This window comes from Sander vitreus, chromosome 16, assembly GCF_031162955.1.
Source record: "Sander vitreus isolate 19-12246 chromosome 16, sanVit1, whole genome shotgun sequence".
NCBI classification, from domain to species: Eukaryota; Metazoa; Chordata; class Actinopteri; order Perciformes; family Percidae; genus Sander; species Sander vitreus.
In genome coordinates, this window is record NC_135870.1 from 12,700,993 (window position 1) to 12,719,120 (window position 18,128).

At 40.8% G+C, this 18,128-nt stretch overlaps 2 protein-coding genes across 6 annotated transcripts in view; one reads left to right on the top strand and one right to left on the bottom strand.

Annotated features, from left to right (window-relative positions):
- The window catches only part of astn2 (astrotactin 2), a 314,654-nt gene that overhangs the window by 244,763 nt on the left and 51,763 nt on the right, over positions 1-18,128 (top strand). The window contains exons 14-16 of the mRNA XM_078271027.1: positions 5,166-5,290; positions 6,474-6,578; positions 6,854-7,033. Coding sequence (XP_078127153.1) covers positions 5,166-5,290; positions 6,474-6,578; positions 6,854-7,033 — 410 coding nt within the window. The remainder of the gene's footprint in view (positions 1-5,165; positions 5,291-6,473; positions 6,579-6,853; positions 7,034-18,128) is intronic.
- Positions 8,153-15,756, bottom strand: trim32 (tripartite motif containing 32). 5 transcript variants are annotated; one of them, XR_013503193.1, is made up of 4 exons: positions 15,668-15,756; positions 12,618-14,727; positions 11,684-11,744; positions 8,153-9,458 (listed from the first exon to the last, which is right to left on the bottom strand). XR_013503193.1 is itself a non-coding variant. In XM_078271030.1 (3 exons), the coding sequence occupies exon 2, from the start codon at positions 14,713-14,715 to the stop codon at positions 12,658-12,660; it is 2,058 nt and encodes a 685-aa protein (XP_078127156.1). In that variant the 5' UTR covers positions 14,716-14,727; positions 15,668-15,756; the 3' UTR covers positions 8,153-11,744; positions 12,618-12,657. The 5 variants fall into 5 exon arrangements, 3 of the variants coding, with proteins under 3 accessions (XP_078127156.1, XP_078127154.1, XP_078127155.1); XR_013503192.1 differs by having other exon boundaries at positions 11,684-14,727; XM_078271030.1 differs by having other exon boundaries at positions 8,153-11,744.

Genomic DNA, 18,128 nt, shown 5'->3' on the forward strand with positions numbered 1-18,128 from the left:
GTTTCAGCATTCCAAAGTGTTCAGCCAAAAGCTCATATGTTCATTATTGGTATTTTGGTTCCTGGTAGGTCACGTGTGTTGTTCTTCTATTCAGTAGAGGTGCCACAATCTTTAGAACAACGTGAAGGAAAATGTGACAGGGAAAAAACATGAAGGAACTCAGTGTCATTTTCCAATAGAAGACACCAGTGTTGACTAGATGAGTCTTGAGTTTGTAGATAATGAACTGAGAATGTAGTGAGAATGTGTCCAATCAGTTCTGCTGTGAGAGGATAAGGTTTCTACACGGACAAAACAGCACAAGAGCCAATTACCTCAAACAATGTTTAGATAAGTACCACTGAATATCAGTTATATACTCGGTCAAACCTATGCATTAGCATATGTTCTCAGCCACAAACAGACACAGGGATTTGAAATTAGGTGACTTGTAGATAGCCCTCATGCCTATTATAAACTCAGTTAGACAGATACACACTGAAACACACACAGAGACAGGCACGAAAACGGTTTTCTAAATTTACTTGTAGATAGCATAGCTCTTATCTGCGCCTATCACCAGAATGCCTGTGATTTGGAGGAGAGAGCAAGTGTAGCTGGGATAATGAATAAGAGACGGAAGGGATGCAAAGAGCAAATGAAAAAAGTGTTACAGCTGGGGACTAGGCTAAATAAACAGTGAACAATTGTAACACTATATAGATAGAAATACTGACATTGATGACTGCCTGTAAAAAAGCACACACACACACACACACACACACACACACACACACACACACACACACACAATGCTCAGTATGCTGTAATATTAAGATGTATTTTTACTGTGGTTTGAATTGAAATATACACAGAGGGCAGGAAGAGACATGAGAGAAAGAGGGAGAGGAGAAATACAAGAGTTGGATCTAAAATATGCATTAGCTGGCCTCGAATAGTTGTACCACCAGATACAATTTGTAAATCTTGTGTTTTAGAGATTCACATTTAAATGGGAAGAGTTTGCCACTTGTAGACTCAAGTAGGATTGGAAGCCTGTTTGGCCAGGAGGGAGCCCAGTGTCCACTGCCCTTAATGAGCACACATGGGTACTGAATGAAACATGAGTAAATACACAAATTTGCTTGCATTGCCCCAGCAAGTGTGGTCTGGTGGTTTGGAGATTGTTAAGTGTGGTCAGGCTGGGTAGGTGAGTGTGTGTAAAATAATTGCCCAGGTACCTGGAAAGAGTTTAGATAGGTCTTAATCTAGAAGAGCTAATCCTGGTTTAAAAAATGTTATGTCTTAAATTCAGCAAATTGAGTCCTGGATAAAGTTCAATTACTGTTACAGCCACCTGTGTTAGTCCTCATTAGTGGCAGTATGAACACACAGCTCTGGCCTGAGCTGCTTGTGAGAGCTAGAACAGATTAAAAAAAGATAATTTAATGGAATTGGAGCAGTCAAATTAGAAATTTGAAACAGGAGAATGAACATGAATATGTTATATCACTGTACAAGGTACTGTATAAGAGTGTTTCAGTTGTCATATTTTGTAGATGTACATTGATATGGTGAATTGTTTTTACATGCTGGCTTTTGTACATTTTAAACAAAAACTGAGTGGAATTGTACATATTAAACAAGGTATAATATGTTTACCCACTTCCAGTCATTTGCCTAAGCTAAGCTAACCAGCTGCTGGCTTTAGCCTTACATTGAATAGACATGAGAGAGTGGTATCAATGTTCTAATCTAACTCTCCGCCAGAAAGCGAATATGCATATTTCCCAGAATGTCTTTGTATTTCTTTAATAACACCTGTGCTTTACTATGACAAGTCAAAAATGACTACTGTAAAAAAAGGCCTGTTTTATGTGTAAATGCTATTTTGTTTAAGGGTGAATACAACCAGCATGTCCAGCAAAACTCCAGTTAAATAATATAGTTTATAAAAACAAAAAATAAAACTGACATATTGTCCAGCTGGGTAGTCAAATTCACGCTGGTAGCTGTTCTTTTATAGACCTTTACTCACAGCAGGCTTTTTGATGTGTGCTTGCAGGAAAAGCACAGGTGTAACTAATAATGATGAATAATAATGGCTCTATTCCATTTAAGTCTCAGTAAGCAATATCATTGGGTTAGCACACAGATTAGCATGTCCCTGGAGCACCTAAGAATGCAGTGACTATTAATGATATACCTGTGTTAAAAAAGTCAAATGTCTGCCTTGAGGAAGTTCTATAGGTTTGCTGCTCATTAAGCTTCAGCTTGTTAAGTCAAGTCAAATGTCAATTTGTCGCTCCTAGGTGAGATAAGTTAGCCATGGCCAGCTGATTGGGATGATCTTTCTTGAAACACAAGCAACTGGCTCATCTCGTTAACCACATTGATATGTTTGGGTTGTGAGTGTCTCCCCTTTTATGAGCTGTTGGCAGAATAGATGCTTCAAGCTCCCTTCCTGCCACATATACACAAATACACACACACACACACACACACACACACACACACACACACAAACTCAGTCCAAGGAACTGTGGTCTCACAGGACAACGTAAACAGAAATCTTCAGGATTGACACTTTGACTCTTCTGAATTTGTCTCACCACTTACCTGTGCAAAAATGGACAGATGCTCCAACAATCTACACTTGCCTTAGATGTTTTTTCCTTAAGGGTAGAAGAAGGAGAAGGTTAAGGACATTTAACGATTTTTATGCACTCAGACATTGCGAAGACCCGAGGCCCTAGTCTTTACTCTTTTTTTATCTGTCAGTTTTCTTTTTGAGCAGCTCTGCAGTGAACACTCTTTTTAATACTGTCTCTCTTTTAACTCTACAATGTGAATGGGTGTTGTGAGCAAAGTGGCTAAAAAAAGGGAACTCCATGCAGCGTTTCAAGGACAGTCCACATCTGGGCTTGAAAATCCATAAAGCTACATATCATCTTGGTCCACACGCCACCAAAGGTTCTCTGAGCCTCGGCGTGAAGCTGGCTGATTTAATTTTGCAATCAATATGTTTTCTGTGACCATAAGCCACAGTAATCTTTTTACAGCACCTCTTCTCTCCCTCTCTTCTCTCATCCTCTGCCCTTGAGTCAATCCTTCCACCGGTGTATTGTAACACTAAGGTTGTGATTGCGTCTAACAGGCTTTGTGGTTAGAGGACTCAAAGAGTTAGAAAGAAAGAGAGGAACAGGATGAAAAACTGACAGGATTCCTCCTCATAGGCTCCAAATCCACACTCAGCAAAATCAATAACTCCACTCTCACCATCGACGGCACCATTGTCTCCCCATCTCCCCAGGCCCGTAACCTTGGTGTGATCTTTGACTCCACCCTCTCCCTTGAGCCCCACATCCGTCATGTCATTAAAACCTCCTTCTTTCACCTCCGCAACATTGCCAAAATCAGACCCTCTCTCACACCCCCCGCTGCTGAAAGACTCATTCACGCCTTCATCTCCTCCCGACTGGACTACTGCAACTCACTTCTACTCGGCATCAGCTCCACCAACATCAACCGACTCCAACTGGTCCAGAACTCAGCCGCCCGACTCATCACCCGCTCCAAATCCTGGCACCACATCACTCCAGTCCTAAAACAACTCCACTGGCTTCCTATCTCCCACCGGATCACCTACAAAATCCTGGTCCTCACCTACAAAGCCTTCCACCATCTGGCCCCCTCATACCTTACTGACCTCCTCTCCCCGTACCAACCCTCACAGTCCCTCAGATCCACCTCAGCTGGTCTCCTCTGCATCCAAAAGTCCAACCGCCGCAGTTTTGGGGACAGAGCATTCTCCAGGGCAGCTCCCAGGCTCTGGAACTCCCTCCCACAAGAGATCCGCACCTCTGAGTCCCTCACCATTTTCCAGTCTCGCCTCAAGACCCATCTCTTCACCACTGCCTATCCCTAGCCCCACGCCCCTCCCCTTTTTATCTGTGCCTGAATCTTGTTTTGTTTTGTTTTGTTTGTTTGTCTCTATTATCTATACCCTGTAAAGCGACTTTGAGTTCGTGAAAAGCGCTATATAAATTCAATTTATTATTATTATTATTATACGAAGAAGAGTCTCTGTGGCACAAGGTTATGCTCTGAGACTTGGTCCCATAAAAGTGGATTATGGGAAATAGGGTTGCTGCTGCTTGCCATGCCTTTAGAATGCAGCAAGACAACTCATCTTTTTGACAGGAAATGAATTGCAACTGCTTTGGATCAACCAGAACAGTCCATCTACTGTACAAAAATGTAGCGGAACATGCACTTTTTTTCTACTTGCAAGACTACTGGTATTTATATTGCAAGTGATTTGTCCACTGTAAGATAGCATAGGGCTACAAATAGATTGGAAAGTGAAAAAGGCTGGAAACATGTTTAGAGCATCCATTCAAACATATCAGCTCTGTGTGCATTTATGGGTGATCACTGTTTCCTCTCACTAGAGAGAAACAGTATGTGGGTCTTCTACTTCTACCCTTCCCTCACACTTCCTTTCACATTATCATTCTTTCCAGGAGATTCTAGGGGGTCTGTCTTATCTTTGCCTGCAGCTCTCCCCTGCCCTCAAACTCAGGGACACAGCTGTTTTCTTTATTCTTCTGCCAAACATCACACACACACACGCACGCACGCACGCACCCATGCACACACTCACTCACTCACTTACGTTTTGGCTTTGTACCCATGTTATTGATGTTGACACAACCAGTGATGAAGTCTTTCATTTCTGTCACTCTTTGATGGAACGGATTACTGTTACGGCAAGAAACAGCATCTACACCTTGATGTGTTTAAATATTTTCTCAATAATAATGAGCAACTGATGAGCTTAGCACCTTAATTCTAACCTCTGTGAAGCAGAGGAGAAATATCAGTGAATAAAACATTATCATAGAAGAACTTGCAAGACGGAAAAACAGAAAAATCTCCAAATCCCTGTCTCTGAATGATTTAGAAGGCCAGAAGCTGGACAGGGCACTGGAACATGTCAGGACTGTAGATATTTGTTGTTAAGTTGTTTTCATGCAGTTCAGAATGTGTAGCTGCACCCCTGACTGTTAAACACAACCTTCAGATAGACTAGAGGTGTGTACTTGGTAGTCACTACGATTTGTTACCTTTTGGTACTAAATGGAACAAAATGTTTACCCTTTCTTTCTTTTCATCTTTTTCAGGGACAACAACTTCATCAAGGACTTTCCCCAGCTAGCCGACGGTCTCATGGTCATCCCCTTACCAGTAGAGGAACAATGTCGAGGGGTTTTGTCCGAGCCCCTGCCCAACCTGCAGCTCCTTACAGGTGAGGGTGTGTGAGTTTGGGGATATGGCCTTTTTTCCTTGTCGATCTCTCCTGTTGTGAGTAATCGGTCTATTATCTCTCTATGATCCATTCACGTGCTAAATAAATTCAGAACTGACTACAACCAATATGACTCTCTAAAGAAGAGAAGAACACAGCAGCATATTAAACAAATTATGTCTGTGAAAAACCCCAGTAATGTCTCTGTCATGTGACATTTGTCCAGAGAGAAGTGAACATGTTTTAAATAGAAAAACATTTTTGTGAAATTTGATTTGCGAAATCCTTTTTTTTGTGCGAGATCATTTTAAAAGACATGGGCTGGTCCTTTGTCATTGTGTCGTTAAACCCCGAACTCCATCTCAAAATGCAATCACACGTATTATGCATATACATGCCCACACACATACACGTGTGTATTGGACCTTGTAAACTCCTGTTTCACTGTTTTATCCTTTCCTCGACTGTTCCACCCCATCTTGTGGGGGAACAGTCACTTAGATATTTGGCTTGAAACCTGCAACTGCACATCTGTTCCGTAATCCCTCCATTAGATAAATTGGCATTTGATCCACACTGACCCTTGAGATTTTTACTTGGGTTCTGCTTTCACCAGAATTACACACACACACACACACACACACACACACACACACACACACACACACACACACACACACACACAGAGAGAAACTAAATTGCCCGTTTTTCACCGTGCATGAATGTCTCAGGTGTAAAACGTTTTCCAGAGGCACAGGATCAAGGTTCCCATAAGCAGTTTATTTTTTTTCCCCTTGCTCTTCACTTTTGTGGCTTTAGTTCTAAACTGGCGTGAAAGTTTGGTAATCGAATTGCAGAGAAAGGCAAGATTGCTCCTACTTCTAATGTCAGCAATCCAATCGGAGTTGCACTATATATCTGCCATTGATCGGGGAGCAGCTGGGATATGGGCTGTGATAATAAATGATGTTAAGGCAGTAATGGATAACAATACAGTAGATCTGCAATAAATGGTTCAAATGAAATGATGGATTTTATTTATGTATTCATTTATTTTGAATTGCAGGTCCTCTTTATGAATCTGAGTTTTGTAATTAGTTTTAAATTGTTGTTTGTTGTCTTTCTTGCATCTCTCCTTCTGTCTTAATTTGTCTCCTTGTTACATTGTTTCTGTCTTTCTTAGGGGATGCTCAATTCAGTGAGGCAGTGGGTTATCCTATGGTTCAACAATGGAGAGTGCGCAGCAATCTGTACAAAGTTAAACTCAGCTCCATCACCTTGTCTACAGGTCAATGTCTGAATAATCTGACCTTGTAATTTCTTAACACTGATCAATGTCTTTAAACTAACCTATACAGCTTTGATGTACAGTATATTCTGCATATTGTCAGTCTTATCTGTCTTTCAATCTCTCTATTTGTGTATCTGTCTGCCCTTGATAGATCCTGATTTTGACAATAATTGCACATTTCTAACAACCATCACATCATACGGCTGACCTTAATATCCAACCCATCCTTCTAACAAAATCATCATCATTCCTTCCTTTCCTTGACCTGGTAGGCTTTTCTAAGGTGCTGAAGACACTGTCAGCGGAGAGCACACGTGAGGAGCTGCTGGCTTTTCTCCAGCAATATGGCAGCCACTACGTGTCTGAGGCCCTGTATGGCTCTGAGCTCAGCTGCAGCATCTACTTCCCCAGCAAGAAGGCCCAGCAGCAGCTCTGGCTGCAGTACCAGAAAGGTGAGCATGCATACAGGCTGAATTCTAGAGGAATGAATGGAGATGCCATCCTTACATTCTACATATTGAGGTTTATGTGGCATATCATTGAACATTTTAACAAGAGTATATGGAGGTGAGTAGACCATATTTTGAGAAATGGTAAACATTGTGATAACTTCAGGAGTGATTGGGCAACAATCAACTGTAACCAAGACCAAATAACTTTTTCTAAATCAAAGCAAGCAACATAATACCAATTCACAGTGAACAGAAGTAGAGTATTAACAGGAAGGAGGGTTACTTTATCGGACTATGAATTAAACTAGGTTATTTTTAAATACTTCATCATGCCTGAATACGCCTCCTGGTTAAAAGGCAGCATAATCTGCATGAATTGAATTAAGCATCAGTGTAACTTAACATCCCAAAAGCATCTTGCAGCACTGTTCCATTTAAATGGTGTTTTTTAATCCTGTTTTTTCATGATCCAAGTGCTGATTTTCAGCTTAGCCATTCAATGCCGTTGATTCAGACCTGGGTTTCAAAATACATATGGTGATGTACTTGCTGACCTTGTAGGAAGAAAGAAAAAACAGATTTTAGGTAAAGGAGGCCAGGATTGAACAACACCCCCCCCATTACAATGCTTACATGTTGATGCCTCAATATTATTTTAATATAATAATCATATGACAGGGACCATCCTGCTGCATGAATACTTGTATTTTCGATACTATTACATGTTGCTGATAAAGATACTGTACTTTTACTTTAACTATATATATATATATATATATATATATATATATATATATATATATATATATACACACACACACACACAGTATTATTGTAGTATTTCAACTCTTACTGAAGTAAAGAATCTGAATACTTACACCACTGACTTAAAGACATGACAAGGCTATGCAGGGAGCTTCTTGCTTTTCAAAATAACACTCATCGTGGGTTTCAAAAGCCTACATTATTGCATCATTATTATTTTTGTCCTCATCACCCTGCGCTACTTACACCAATTATGGTGGTTTGTTTTGACTATGGTCACACAGAAAACTGAAAATTTTGATACATTGAGAACACAAATGTTAGAATGGTATGAAGAAAAAACTGCTACTGATATTTAAGTTGTTCATAAATGTTTATTGCACCTAGATAATCAACAATACAAACATGAATTTGACTAGACAAGGATGTCTGTACTGTGTTCAACACATTGTAAAATCCACAGGACATAACACATGGAGTTTGGTTCATTGACACATTGTAGTATTTCGATCCAATGGTACAAATTAATACACTTTGAAGAAGTATGCAAGGAAATAACTTCTCTAATAATGCAATAAAACAGATGGTGCGATGGTGTAGCACACTGACACAAGGACACTTGATTTTTTTCTGGCATTTTATGCATTTTTCTGTCACTGTAAATTGTGATTATTCTCTAATGATAACTACTTCTAGTGACCATGTATAAAGTGAAAGCACTGAATATAAATGTTTTTATGGCAAGGTTGACATGCAGCTGAGACGATCTTGAATTAAAATCTATTGGTTTAGTGTTGATATAACATGGCCTAACAATAAAACAAATACATCATGTCAAATAAAAAAGCATGGGGAAATGACTGTGACAGACTTTACTTGATACTTAAAATCAGTTCTACTTATTTTCTACTCCTTATCACTTTATGTAGAAATACTACAAACACTTATTGTTTATGATAATGTTTGATTCTTAGATAGGTGTATTTGTATGTTGCTGTTTAATAGGGCTCCAGGTGCAGAGTTATGGTCAGCTTTGTGAAATACTTTTAAGGCTGAAACTGAGTCAGTATGTGATATGCTCTTATGAGCATATATGGACTGGAAGATAGATATTGGCGGGAACGCATATTTACTACTTATGTATTTATGGACATAGGATACGTTACATACATGGGCGGGTTTCAATGATTAACTTAATTCACAAAATTTAGGCCACTAAATATTTTGATTAAAAGGTGTATTTTATTGTTATTTTACCTGAAAGCATTACATTTCTAATGCTTAATATGGACTATGAAATCCAGTAAAGCTACATAATAAAATAATAAATGAAATGCATGCGGATATAGATGAATTTAATATTGACTACCACAAACTTGCAAAAGACTGTATAAAGCTGTTGTCTTTACCGTATCTGCCAACACTGGAGAACCCAGGTTGCAAGTTGGGTAGTGTTGAATAAAATCCTGGGGGGGGGGGGGCTTAGCAACACAGATCCAACATCCCAGTGTAACAAAGCCAGGTCTGGTGTGTGATGCTGGAGTTATTCAATCATTATTATCCTAGCAGTGCTATTCTGAACACTCCTGCCAGTGATCCCGAAAAACATTTGTGTAACCACAGGCCAGGCGTGAGGAAACAATGGCATGGAAGAAGTTCTCTGGAATAAAAGGCAGGTTTGAACAAAGTTTGTAAACACATTCAAGTTGTAGATGCCTGCTGTACCCCTAACGCTTAAAGGTCCCATGACATGGTGCTCTTTGGATGCTTTTATATAGGCCTTAGTGGTCCCCTAATACTGTATCTTAAGTCTCTTTCCCGAAATTCAGCCTTGGTGCAGAATTACAGCCACTAGAGCCAGTCCCACAATGAGCTTTCCTTAGGATGTGCCATTTCTGTGTCTGTAGCTATTGAGTAGGAGAGAGGGGGGGGGCAAGGTGGAGGGTGGGGGTGTGGCCTTGACCAACTGCCACTTTGCTCATTTGAAAGCCATGATGTCTCTCTCTCTCATGGGTGGGCCAAATTCTCTGGGTGGGCAAAGCAGAGAAAGGGGAGGTAACCTTCCAGATTGGACCATCTGAGCTTTCATTTTCTCAAAGGCAGAGCAGGATACCCAGGGCTCGGTTTACACCCATCGCCATTTCTAGCCACTGGGGGACCATAGGCAGGCTGGGGGAACTCACATTAATGTTAAAAAACCTCATAAAGTGAAATGTTCATACCATGGGACCTTTAATGTGGTCTGGGAGCTTTTCAGTGTTGGTTATTTTGATACTGTAACAAAAAGTCATTTATAGATGATACCAGAAGGTAAGCCCGTCTGGAATAGGTAAGAACAGAGCCTTGACATTTTAAGAGCCTTCCAGGTTACAAAGGTCATCTGGAACCTAATCATAATGGACACAGTTCTGTCTGAGAAGTAGGAGCTACTGTGTTTTGTGATCAAAGCTAACTTTAATGGTGCAGGTTAAATAAATGGCAAGCAGAAGGGGATGTAGCATCTGAATTGTAGTGATACTGTATGTATGACTGAGTAGAGCAGCTAGAATAGGGTCCGGGGCAGATGACAATAATATTATCTTGCAGATGGTTACCTCAACCTGCCGCCTAGTGACATAAGTAAGGCTGTGGCTTGGATGTCACTAGGAGAGCGATGAATGAAATAACATACAGGGAAAAGGGTTTGATGATCAGACAGTAGATTTGAGTAGGGCTGCAGCTATCGATTATTTTAGTAATCAAGTATTCTACCGATTATTCCATTGATTAATCGAGTAATCGGATAAGAAATACTTAGTAAACAGCTATAATAAATATTTATTATTGCTGTTTACTAAAAAAAATGTATATACACAAAAGACAGGTTTCCAATTTTTTGGTGGCCCAAATGTTACTATTTTTCACCCCCTTCCCCTTCTTGCCTCTGGCTCTTTGCACTGGATATGCAAAAGAGCTGTTCACTCACCAGAGGGTAAATGTGACTGTACAAAGCTTACAGCAGGGCTATTCAACTACACTGTTCTGGGGGACACATTTTCAGAAGCCTAATATACAGTGAGGAGAAAGAAGAAAGGATGCAGACATCACCGGCATAATGACGTCATTCACGTGAATATTAAGTAGCCATGCTGGGGGGAGGAGCCGGTTTGTCTCCGGCAGCAGCTAAGTTTCCAAAGATTAGTAGCAAACTAATAAACAGTCAGTCTACAAACCAACAGCTCTCGTTTTAGCTTGTTGGTAAAACATCGCTATTTGCAGAGTAGCATGCTGTAGGCTAGTTGTGTAAAACAGCGCGGTGGACGAGAGCAGCAGACGTTTATTACCTTGTGTCGGGTTCGCTCCGTGGAATGGATGAGTAGACTGGATGTTTTCTACAAAGACGATGTAGTAGCATGTTTGCAGCTTAAAATGATCCCAAACTTTCTGTCGTTTTCTCTCGCCTGTCTCTTCTCTTAGACCCTCGCTATTTTCGTCTTCCTTCATTTGTAATCTGGGCCGTCAGTCTTATGTCCACAGAAGCGTCAACCTGTTGTGCGCTAGTAATTATCCTCCGTGCGGAAACACAAGCTGTACAACCTTAATTACATTGATTTAACGAAGCTTCGAGGCAAAGAATTTTGCTTCGAGGATTTTTTGTAATCGAATTATTCGAGGAATCGTTTCAGCCCTAGATTTCAGTGAACATTTGCTCTGAAAAAGTCATTAGGCTGATGTGCTACTAATGTGGTCTACAAATTAAACATCTGTAACCATAATTCTGACTGCATTTAACCCACACAACCCCAGTAAATGACATTTCACCATTGCCCCATATTACCCAGCTTTCCTCCACAGCCTATCATGTTGTTGTTCAACCCTCTATCCTGTAGGTCAGTGGTTCCCTACCTGGGGTCCGGGATCCCCTCAGGGGGGCGGCAAAGGTCACAGGGGGTGCGCAAGTCTTTATCTGGTTTGAGGTTGAGGAAAAAAAATTATTTGCACGTTAAACAAATTATGATAATACACTAGAATACATAATGTATACAAAAGTCTGTATAAAAACTATATATTTTTGTTCTCGCTTAAAATTGTAGGCAGGCTACTTAGTAGGCCAAACCTCCGGGACCTCTTAACCTGGGACCCTTGCTGTCATCAGGTCAGCTGCTATCATCCTCGTTTTTCCTGCCGCCACAGCATCACTATTTTATGAATGAAACATGGCAGAGAAACGTAAAAGTGCTGATGTTCTCTGAATGTTACTAAATGCTAAAGCTGGAAGCTGCATTCAGCAAGATCAATGTTAGTCTGTGCTACTAAAACCTAGGAAACAGTGTTGTGTCAATAATAAAGTGCTTCACAGGCCAAAAGCCTTGGTATGCTTAATTTTATATGTAAATACATGTTAATTTCCAGCTCTTTTTCGTCCAGTTTCTCTTTTGCAAATCTGAGCCAGATCAGTGAAAGCCATGCATCACACACAGTGAGGCTAAATGGTGGATATAGCAGTAAAACAGAGGAAGGGAATCGTCTATACTTTGTGCCCGCATTAGCTTTGACGTCAATGGCTTCTTTCGCTTATTTTAATGCAAAACTTGTGCCAGTATTCTTTGATGTAAAAGTATTGCAAGGTCTGTTTTTAGTGTTGTGATCCGTTCCAATAATCAGGTACAAGGCAGCTTAAGTAGCATATTTTTAATTTGAGGTATTCAATTAAAATGCAGTGGATTTTAAACTAAACCAAATTGACTAGAACATTAATGTATTAACTCAATGAATGCTGGAGTGAGACTTGTGACAGATAACCTTTTCCAAATTTTCATACACACCTACCAACACATACCTACTAAACCTCTCATGTGCAGAAAGACTGGATTGGTCCTCTAGGAAGTGGAGGAGTGTCTCCTCTGAATGTATGTGTAGACTTTGACACAGTGGTCCCAACAATCCAGCACAAGTAGTTGTCCTTTCTGGGTGGTGGCCACTCCTACAGGGCAGGTCAGCCCTTCATGGATAAGAATTTTGAATCCACCCTCTTTGGGAAACTGGAGGATTTCTTTCCTGCCACTGTCTGTTACCAGCAAATCCCCATTGACATCCACACACATGCCAGTGATACAACGGAAGTCCTCCGTCTCTGAGAAGAAATGGCTGAGCTGCTTGCCTAGCTGGCCGTCTGCATCCACTGAGCCAATAGAGAAGCCACCTTCCAGGTGGGGCTCATTGTGACGTTTTTCAAAGTTCAGGGCTAGGCCCTGGGTGAAATAGACTGTTCCAGCCGCATCACATGTCACAAACTTTGGCCGCACAGCAGAGCACAATCGATTGTAGCTGACCACACCTAGATTGCGGTCCACTGCGATACACCACAGCTTGCCACCTTCCACATCTGACACCACAAACTGTCCTGATGGCATGGCAGTAATGCCCCAGGGTTTAATCAGCTGGTTCTTATGGCAAGCCACACAGTGTCCATCCATAGTGTAGACTTTAACCGAGTTATCATAGTTGTCAGTGACCCCAATCAGGCCTTGAGGAGTGATAGCAATGGATAAGGGGATGAGGTTAGGCAGATCAGCCCCAAGGAAGCTCAGGACAAAGTTGTCGATGCTACTGGCATTGCGGCGGATTTCACGCTGGAAACCTTTGCGATTAAAGATCTGGATGCGGTAGTTGCCACGGTCAGCCACCAGGACCTCACCTTGTTGTGCTACACAGATGCTGACTGGTAAATTGAACATGCCAGGTAGCGTTCCCTTGCAGCCCATCTTCTTCACAAAATGGCAGACTGCCGGCCCTGCACTTGCCCCAGCTCCTGCAGGTGATCCCCCACCTGCATCCATAGACTTTGACTTAAAGCTGCCTGGTGAACCACATGCCGCATCCTCTACAGCTGCAACCATGTCAATGTCTCGGTAATGATCCAATGGAGCCCCCCTTCCACCACCTGTAGCCCCTATTGCCCCAGCTTCACTCTCTACATAACCCTCAAGTGCTATCTCCAAACCGCTCTCCTCATCCTCTGTATTGACAGTGTAAGTATTTGTGGTCACTTGGCCCACTTCTACAGGCTTAGAGTGCTCTGTTCTGACCAGCTCTGGCTCTTGCAGCTGAAACATGATGGGCAAGCTGCTCCTCAAATCCAGCTCTTCATCATCATTACCTTCGCCATCATCCTTTAGCAAAGCAATATCGCTCTGCCTCACCAGCATTCTCAGATAATCACAGCGTGACACCACTTTTACCTCTGCAATGTTGAGGAGATACGTCTGCTCCTCCAGGACTTGCCCATTAAGCTTTTCCACTTCTGCCATGGAAGCTGTGAATGTCTTTCGAGACCTGCTGAGTTCCTCTTGAAGACGTAGCTCAGCTGAAGTATAGTCCTGCTGCACTGCCTGGTACTTTAGTCTCAAGGACTTAGAGATGTTTTCAATAGCTGTCTTTTTCTTCTGAATATCGCTCATAACATCACGCAGAGAAGTCAGCTTGCCACCTAGTTCTTTACGACGCTGTTCAGCAGCCACCCTAATCGGCTGGACTGAATGGCCTTGATGCAGGTGGCCCTCCCCTTTACAGAGCTCACAGAGGACTGTAGCACAATCATGGCAGTACTGTCGTGGTAGGCGGTTGCAGCAGGACTTGCACATTAGAGCAGCAGTGGCAGCACTGCAGGATGTAGTACAATCTAGGATCTTGAGCACAGTCAGATTATCGGCCAATTGGGAGATACTGCTCATACGGGACACCTTGCTACAGAAGGGGCAGCGCACACCATTTATAGTATTAGCCAATAGCTTCTCTAGACACTGCCGGCACACTGTGTGACCACACTGCAGGAGTTTGGGTCTCATTTGATCCTGGTTGTAGGTCTCCAGGCAGATAGGGCATTCAAGAACCTCCCTTATTAGATCTGGGTCCAGCTGGGAAGATGCTGCCTCCATTATGGTCCTTTCCTTGAGTGAGTATAACAAAAAAGGACTTCTTAAGGAATTCATATTTTATTCTGTGTGAAATTCTACTAAGAGTAAAACACAATGTAACTAACTCAAGTGAGGAAATAACTATATGACGTTACATTTCTGATCCATCACAATTGTATATTATATTGCATGCAGCAGTATTTTGTAGCATAGAAAATTGATGCTCAAATTACAGAAGTAAGTCTGATGCTCATCTGACGCTTCACTGTGACTTTGAGACAATAAATGATACAGTGCAAAACAGTACCACACACCTAGTTGGCTAATGTGCAGGTTATTTGATTGGCAGTTATGTAACTAGCACAGCAAGCTAGCTCTTCTCTGTTTCAAAGTATACTGTTGTCGCAGTGTAGCTGACATAAACATATAGCGAAAATTACTTATTTGGTGACCAGTTAAATAGGAAACCATTCACTGACGACAACTAACGTTACCTAAGGTTAACATGTGTTATTGACAAGGTAGTGCTAACATTAGTTACAACTTACTACATCATCTTGGTGTTAAAGAAAATACGCTTCCAGGATAAGGCTATAGTGATAGTAGCAGGTAAGCTAATTGTTGATTTGTTGTTATTTAACACACGATCGTTTTACGCAAATAATTACAAGCAATGTAATAAGCAAGCTAACTAGGTCAACGTTATATCTAAGGGCACGATCGTGCTCTATTGATGCTTAAAAATAGGTTGACTTTGCAGTCCAGGCTTACTAACGAATTACATTGATAATTCTCTCATTTTAGACAGTAAATCGGAGGCCTCCTGACAACAACAAACGTTAACGCTGTCCCTTGACACAACGCGACAATGTTATTCAACATTACCACAGGGCTTTAAATAAAAGTGCTTTCGGAAATAACATGTGCGGCTCGTCCTAATGTTTCTCTTGAATTTTCTGCTTTAAAATGTTACCTTTTCTTCTATGTTAGCTGGTTGGAACTGGAAGTTCAGAGATTTTGATGGGCGAGCTGTGGTTTTGCTACTGCAGCTGCTAGTGAGAGACTGACTGCAGTGTTGACGACGTCATTTACGCAATGATACGCAATACGCACAGCTCTGTGCGTGACGGTTGTTTTGATTGGCTGCTGTGCTAGGGCATATACCAGGGTCCTGATGGTACACTCTCGATGCATTCCCATGCAGTCCGTGGGATTTTCTGATATTTGACTTCCAACAAAAGCAGAATACCTTTTATTTACCTTGAAAAACCAGTTTTTCAGGCTAAGTGTTTTTATTATTATTCTTTATTTTCATGCGCAGTGCCTGTTCTAAATAATTCTCCCAGCAATACTGCAATTTGTTCAACACTTATAAATATACTGTAATTACAGTATCAAATATAGTATATAGTAATATAGTAATATACAGTATAAAATGACCACTGTCATTTTAATGTTAAGCAGGAAGGCACTATTATTGTACCAGTTTTTCCTTTAAAGAACAAATGATTAGTTAACTTGAGTGAACAAGTAAACAGGCCTGTAACTAAGAAAATAAGTCTCACAGAGAGAACCTGAAGTACTGCCCAAAGGCTACAACTGCATTTAAAAATGTCCAGATGTTGTGACATGTTTCAGGTTTTAGACACACGTAATTATAGAAAGAGACCACTAGATGGCAGAATACATCTTCTACAAGATGTCCATGCAACACCTCTGTGGAACAGTAAATGTGGGGATTAGGACCATAAGAAAATGTCTGCTTTTATTTGGTCAAGCACAACAAATAGGTTTTAAAGAAATGCATTTTGATTGTCATTTAACATATTTAATAAATGTTATTGTGTTTTGGTCTGCTATTAACAAACCATTGTAGAGTAACTTCTGTTCAAATAATTCATACAGCAAATAAAGTTTAATTGGAATGGTACTCTGTAGACAAAGTACAACTCACACACAGATGCACAATTTAGTGCATATTGTGTAAGACTGTAAAATGAATAGTGTATATGAGCTACTGTAGATAACAAGGGTCTGTTAAAATCATAGGACTGTGGTACATGTAGCACTAGCAGCTGTTTTAATAAAGCAAAAACATCAATGCCAACAGTAACAACATCTGTATTAAATTGCTTTGGAAGATATCCAACACCTTTGCTGTTGTTGCCTGGGCAACATAACCCTGGCCAGAGGGGATGTGTCCCTCATGAGTAATTATACTGCAACCAGTCTACAAAGACATTTTAATTAACAAAGGCAGTGCAAGATCAATGGCTAGGAAATTCACTCCATTTATCTCTTCACTATGTTTGATGACAAACAAGTGTTGCACAAGCATCACATTCATGCCACACAGCAAAGAGATGTCATAGTTTATAAAAAGGCTAAATGAAAGGCCACTTCTTTAACTGCACAGAAATACATGTGGTCCTATTTGATTTATCCTTGTGAAGGGTGTCACCGTTGGTCAGATGTCAGTGAAACTGTACATTGCACTGACACAAATAAACAGACACAAAGTACTTTAGTGATCCCAGATTGAAATTATATGCTACAGCAATGTGCTACCAATCTCAAAACAAGACATTAAGGACTCTTAAAGAAAACAAGAAGTTGTAAAAGCCAAAAGTAAATAAAGAATAGGTGGGAAAGATGCAGGAAGAAATACCCTGTTCACTATAAATGTCAGCTAGCTCTGAAAATCACATTACCATATTTTATATTCTCTACCAATATGTAACAGTGCCAAATCTTTTATCAAATGCACTTGTTTACATATATGTAAACAATTGTAATCTGGGGTGAAATGAGTAAAAGGGGATGAGAGTCGATTAGATTGGCTAGCCACAGCCTACCTGAGCTACTCTACAGGGCTTTATTGTGAGAGCTGGGTGACAACAGCTCTTTTCTGTGTCTGTGTTGCCTCAAGAAGTGCATGTAATTGGACTCCTGGGCCACCCCTTGAGCCTGTTTACCTACTGTTGAACATGAAGTTACCACCCACCTTTTCCACTGCTTGCCAGTGTCTTGCAGACACACACAGGGAGTAAACTGCAGACATACATAAATAGAGAAAATGTATGTACAGACTCAATTCTCTCTCACACACAAAACCACAGCAGGTTCATGTCCTTGCTTTTCTTTCTAGGGATTTGGAAGTTTCACTGACCTGAGGTGAAGTTTACATGTACAATTTCAATATTACACTTTTTTTCTTTCTTTTTTTACCAATGACTATTGTATGTATTTTATTTGTTAGATAATTATGTTAAGTATCTCCGTTACCAGAATCTCCACTGGACTCATAACCACAGCACGCTCCCCAAGCAGCAGTGAATTTTCCCTACAGCTTGGTTGTTAAGTCAAGCCTATTAGCTATACTTCCGTCCTGTTTTTGCACATGTTAATTATTAATGCAAAGTCAAATTGCTCAC